Source organism: Podarcis gaigeae (assembly GCF_964106915.1).
Source record: "Podarcis gaigeae genome assembly, chromosome: 1".
NCBI lineage: Eukaryota > Metazoa > Chordata > Lepidosauria > Squamata > Lacertidae > Podarcis > Podarcis gaigeae.
In genome coordinates, this window is record NC_139678.1 from 15,360,449 (window position 1) to 15,366,448 (window position 6,000).

General features: G+C 42.7%; 1 protein-coding gene across 3 annotated transcripts in view; it reads right to left on the reverse strand.

Moving 5' to 3' along the window:
- The window catches only part of AMN (amnion associated transmembrane protein), an 84,101-nt gene extending 79,477 nt beyond the window's left edge, over positions 1 to 4,624 (reverse strand). The window contains exon 1 of one of the 3 annotated variants that reach the window (XM_083734964.1): positions 4,575 to 4,624. In XM_083734964.1, coding sequence (XP_083591090.1) covers positions 4,575 to 4,617 — 43 coding nt within the window. In that variant the 5' untranslated portion in view covers positions 4,618 to 4,624. Of the gene's footprint in view, positions 1 to 2,147; positions 2,552 to 4,574 lie in introns of those variants that run through there. The other 2 variants (XM_083734965.1, XM_083734963.1) reach the window with 2 other exon arrangements.
- Positions 4,625 to 6,000: the final 1,376 nt, after the last annotated feature.

Genomic DNA, 6,000 nt, shown 5'->3' on the forward strand with positions numbered 1-6,000 from the left:
ATGAAGATTACCCGCTCTGGGATCCCACAGCTAATTCTCCCCTGGTCTCCTCGCTGGTCCAAATAGGACTAATTTAGCCAGCTAGCCCTGGTGATCATCTAATGGTTATTGGATGGATTTCCCCCCTAAATTGATTTTTGAATTCTGAATTTATTGTTATTCACGTTTTATACTGTATTTTATGCTGTTTTTTGTTGTATCAATTAAGTGTTTTAAATTTGTTGTTAGCTGCCCTCAGCCTGGTTTTCTGAACCGGGAAGGGCGGGGTATAAATAAAAATTTATTATTATATTATTATTGCATTAATTAAACAATCTATGGCCTTTTAAGTTGGGTGGTGGCGGCATAGTTTTGCTTGTTATGGTGTTATGTATTTTTCTGGCTTTATACTGTAAACCGTGCTGTGGAAATGTGGAGAACTGAATTTAAGATTGGGAAAATGAGCAACTGAGAGAAAATGAAACTGACCAATTCGCCCATCCCTAGTAATACTCATAGTAATACTTGTGATTAAACAAAAATGGGGCGAGCTCCTCTTAAAACTAAATTACTAGATATAATGTTAAAGGCGTTACACATTTCAAGACGTGTAAATTTTTTCTTCTTCTAAATGGTCTCCTCCAAGGGGGTTTCCCCCCCCTCCAACGGCTGTTATTTTAGAAGGGGAAACCTGGGCACATGAATGTCACGTCAAGTTTCACACTTACTTTTTAAATTTTCTTTTTGAGTCTATAAAAGTAAGTCTGAGTACTGAATTTCTCTTAAGTCACGGGGGTGGGGGGGGGAGCAAAACCACATGGTACAACCATGATCAGATCTCCTGATATGTTGCTTTAAAAACAACCAAAACTGTAATGTGTTCTTTAAATTACAGTTGCCTCAATAGTTTCACTTCCATTTAAGTAGTGGCGTTGGAGGAGAGGCTGCTTAAATCTTCTGCACACCAGTCTCCTCATCTAAATCAACTGCCCACAAACAGGGACCCATATTTAGCCCAGACACGGATTCAAAGCCCACTTTTGAATTTTTCACCATATTTTTATATGGTGATGGTCTTACTGCTGGAGACCACTATAGGTCACCATTGGGCCCTGATCCATTCATTTGAAGGCCATAAGCCCCATAAGCTTTGATTCACCACAAAAGGTGGAGGGGGAAGATAGCCTACACAGTATCTGTATTTTCCCAGGTGCAGAGCCATTAGGAGTGGTCATTTATACCTTGAGTCCCATAAGGGGGGAAGGTGAGATATAATAATAATAATAATAATAATAATAATAATAATAATAATAATGCATCCATCATCAATACCTTCTAGCATGCCCATGCAGTCATATGTTTGTCTTAAGTATGAAAGGAGGAGGGGTGAAGCATGTTAAAACACCTTATCAGGGTTCCCATTCTATCAAGGACCTGTACTCACATGTACCAATAAACACTTAGGCCACCTTTCATACATGCTGAATCATGTACAACTTCCAGGAGGCCTCTCCAGGGCCTGGGGGCATGGCTGGCAGTGGCAATATCCCACTAGGGCGTGTTGAATTTTTCAACTACCAAAAATGAGGGGTGCTAAGGAGAAGGGGACGACAGAGGATGAGATGGTTGGACAGGGTTCTCGAAGCATGAGTTTGACCAAACTGCGGGAGGCAGTGGAAGACAGGAGTGCCTGGCGTGCTCTGGTCCATGGGGTCACAAAGAGTCGGACACGACTAAATGACAGAAGAAGAAGAAGAAGAAGAAGAAGAAGAAGAAGAAGAAGAAGAAGTTGTAGCCTGACTTGGTAATTCCAATGCTATTTTTATTAAATTAATATGATTTAGTTTTGCTTGGTGAGTAAAATGCGTGTAAAATGGCTCAGAAACCATGAAAAATGATTACAGAGTACTTGCAGTTATATTATATATTCATTTTGCTTGTTTATTTGTTTACCGTCACCTGGCATTTTCAGAAGGTAACATTAAAATTCTTTAGCTTTCCGAAAGCAGTTTATGTGCTTCTTACTCAACGAGATGTTGTGCAATCACAAAAATAAGAGCAGATTTGAATTCTTCACACCCCAAAACATATTTTTACAACCCCCCCATTAAGAAAATAGCAAAAAATTAAGTATCACCCTCCTAAAATAGCACACCTTAATATCCCACTCACCAAACTCAGGAGGGCATGTGTGCATGTCTGAACTGCCCACATCAGGAAGCCCTGTCACGGTTCTCCTGCATCCTTCTCTGCCTGTTCCCTCAACCATCCCAAGTTTGGGAAAGTCTGCTTTACCAGTTTCTCTGCCAAGGCCAGTTTCTCTTGCAGGCGTGTGTGTATCTTTGGTCGTTGGGGGGTGCCTTTTTAGAGGGAGCAAGTGTTGCCTGCCCATCTCCAGATATACTCGCAAGTTGTAGGCCATGCCTGGTGGTTGCTAAGCAACCATCAATTATTTTCCGTTCCCATCCTCCCTTCCTCAGAACTAGCAAAGAAGCCAGCTTGGGGGGCAGAAGCTGGGGGTGGCTGGGTAGGGGCAAATGGCCGTATGTAGGGAACAGACACGTGGCAAAGGAACGCATGAACAGAGAGTCTGTTCCTCGCATCCCCTATATACCTGCCTCTCTCCAGAAATCGCTTATTAACAGCCAAGAAGCTCTAGCCAGAAACAAGCAAAACAAAACACGGGGGGGGGGGACTCCAATTCCTTTGAATAATCCTTCTCTTGCCCCAACCTTGCTCTGAGCCTAAAATGAGCAAATGACTTCCAAGTCCTGCTTGAAGCTGAACAGAGAAGGCCCCCCCCCAACCCCCCAGCGCTTAAGCGCCTTTGGTCCATTGATTGTGAGTTAGTTAGCAAGCGTTGTGAGTGGCCAAGTCACACCAAGCTGAAGGCTGCTGGCTGAATAAGGGGGCGGCAGCACGGCTCACGATAATAAACCCTTTTTCTGAAGAAATGGTGCCCTGTGGGCCAACGATGGTGCAAGTTTAATTAGTTGGATTCCAAGCTCCGAGGCTCTAGGAAGGTTACTGGGTTTGTTTTAGATGCGTCCAATATGAAAGATCTGACTGGAGCGAACATTCTATAAAAGCTTAGAACAATTTATTATCCTGCTACTTCTATTTAATTCCTCACCTGTCCGAGGCAAGGAAGCAACAGAAATTGTGTGCTTTTTGGCTAATGAGGCAGCCGTGAGTAAGAAGGGATGTCTTTATGGTTCACAATCAGCTCGAGATTAAGAGAACAGAGTAGATTCCAAACAATGGCCGTTCCATACTCTCAGGGCCTTTGATATTTATTTGATGAGCATATTTGTTGGAGGCAGCGAAGGACAAAATCTGTCACTTTTGGTTTCTCTCAGATTGCTACATTTCCACATCAGTTTGTGAGTGTGTTGTTGTTGTTTTTTAAAGTCCTAATGATGCTTTTGAATTATGGTGCTGGAGGAGACTCTCGAGAGTCCCATGGTCCACGAGAAGATCAAACCTCTCCATTCTGAAGGAAATCAGCCCTGAGTGCTCACTGGAAGGACAGATCCTGAAGCTGAGGCTCCAATACTTTGGCCACCTCATGAGAAGAGAAGACTCCCTGGAAAAGACCCTGGTGTTGGGAAAGATGGAGGGCACAAGGAGAAGGGGACGACAGAGGACGAGATGGTTGGACAGTGTTCATGAAGCTACCAACATGAGTCTGACCAAACTGCGGGAGGCAGTGGAAGACAGGAGTGCCTGGCGTGCTCTGGTCCATGGGGTCACAAAGAGTCGGACACGACTAAATGACTGAACAACAACAGTGTAAACTCATCAGCGTTTTAGGGCATCATAAGCAATCTCTTCTATGCAATTTCCCCTAACAGAGTGTGTTTTTGTAGTGCTATGCTCAAAAATATGTGAATTATCTAGCAGACACATGTTTGCATTAGAGATCTGAAAAACAGAATTTGAGAACTCTGAATTTCAAATGATAGCTGTGTTACAGTTTGTGTATTGTTTTGGAAAATAGTCTGGGGAGGGGGAAGCAATTTTCACAAGGAAAATGATGCTCAAAGAAATATTCTAAAAACCTCTTCCCCAGGAGCTAGATTTTAATCAAGTTTTCTGTTTACATTATTATTTGTACTAGTATTTACTACTGCTGCTGATTTTGCATGGACTGCTGCTGTCCAGTTTTGATTCCAGTTTTCCATTTCTATAAATATTCTGTCTTCTGCTTTACTCGGTCCCCGCAGTAAGGAATTGTGGTCTTTGAATGCTAAATAGCCATGCATATTCAACAGAAGTCATTTTACAGTGCATCGCTTTAGGCCTTACATGGGGTGGGGGTGGGGTGTTGGGAATTCAGGGATAGAAGACAGAACAAAAAACTCAGAAAATACCCAACTTTCATAATTGCACTGCTCTGGATATGTAGATTGCCACTCCAATGCTATCTCTTTGTCCATCTGGAAATGATTTTCCCCCCTGCTTGAAATTTAAATAACTCACAAAACTGCCAGATTCATAGTTCCATTGCTCATCACAAAAGTTGGGCGTGTGGGTGGACTGGTTTCTCCCTCATCCTTCAGTCTCAGGTGCTTCTCTCGCCATCTATTACTTACCAAGGAGATGTAAGAAAATGTAGAAGAAAAGCAGACGCTTCATTCTGCAGCCTGTGCACTTTATCTCCTCTTGGACTCCCAGTGAACTTTGGAGCGTTCCAGCATCACGTGACACCTGGGAACTTGAAGGGGACTTTGTGAGACTGAAGAGGCTCCTGTCTCAGGGAGCTGAGAGGAAGACACAGAGTTTTCTCTTTGCGTCAGAATAGGCTGCGTATGAATAGTACGATCAGGATCACGGTTTCATTGCACCAAAAGAGTGGCATCCAAAACACAATTCAGAAAATCACACCTGCACCTCAAGAAAAGGAACCCGAGTACGATTGCAAGCCTGTACAACATGTGAACCCCTAAATGGGGGGGGGGAAGGTGGTGCTTTTTACCTTTAACCCTTGGAACTAGGGGTTAGCAAATATGTCAATTGGTTACTCATTTTTCCACATTTCCACACCAGTTGGTGACTTATTTTTTTAAGTCTTCATGAAAATTCACCAGTATGTTAGTGTGAATTTATCCTAATTTTCACACATTTATCCTCATATCCACACATTTTTGTATGCAATTTAATAATAATAATAATAATTTATTATTTATACCCCACCCATCTGGCTGAGTTTCCCCAGCCACTCTGAGTGGCTCCCAATCAAATGTTAAAAACAGTACAGCATTAAATATTAAAAACTTCCCTGAACAGGGCTGCCTTCTACCTGCTAGACACATTTTTGCAAAGCAATCTCCCCTGCTACAATGCATTTCTGGCATGCTATTTTTCACCAATACATGCATTTTCATGAATACATGCAGCAGTGTGGCTCCTGTCGCATGCTGGCAGTTTTTGGAGCCACAAATGAGAACCGAGTGCAGGCTGGGGACAAACAAACCCAGAAGGAGCACCATGTGTCCCCCCCCCACCAGAGGTATTACCCCATACCCCCCCCTCCCAAGCACATCTAACGTGCATCAGATCTTCATGTGCTGCTTGTGTCTGTGATGAATGAATGATAAACATTCAGTTAGCAAGACCTCCCCCTTGAGTCTCTAAAATGTCAGGGAAGACGTGACATTGCTAGCATACACCCTTGGGTAAAAATATGAAAGGGGAGAAAACTTTAAAAGAGATGCAAGGAAATAAATAGCAAAAAATGCAACGGTTAGTACCCTTTTCAGCACATATTTGACTTCACGGCTGGTCCCAGGATCTTGATGTTAGACTGCAATCCAAAATTCACTTATTCCGAAGTAGCATTATTAACATTAATGGAACTGCTCCTCAGGAAATGGGGTTGTAGGTTAGGACTATGAGAGCCCAGTTCTGAAAACGATTTGGAAGATATCTTTGAGCCTTAATTAATTGGATTTTATTCCCTGCTTGCACAATGGTAGCATTCTATATAACTGCCGCGCTTTATCCATTTCTGCTCATTCC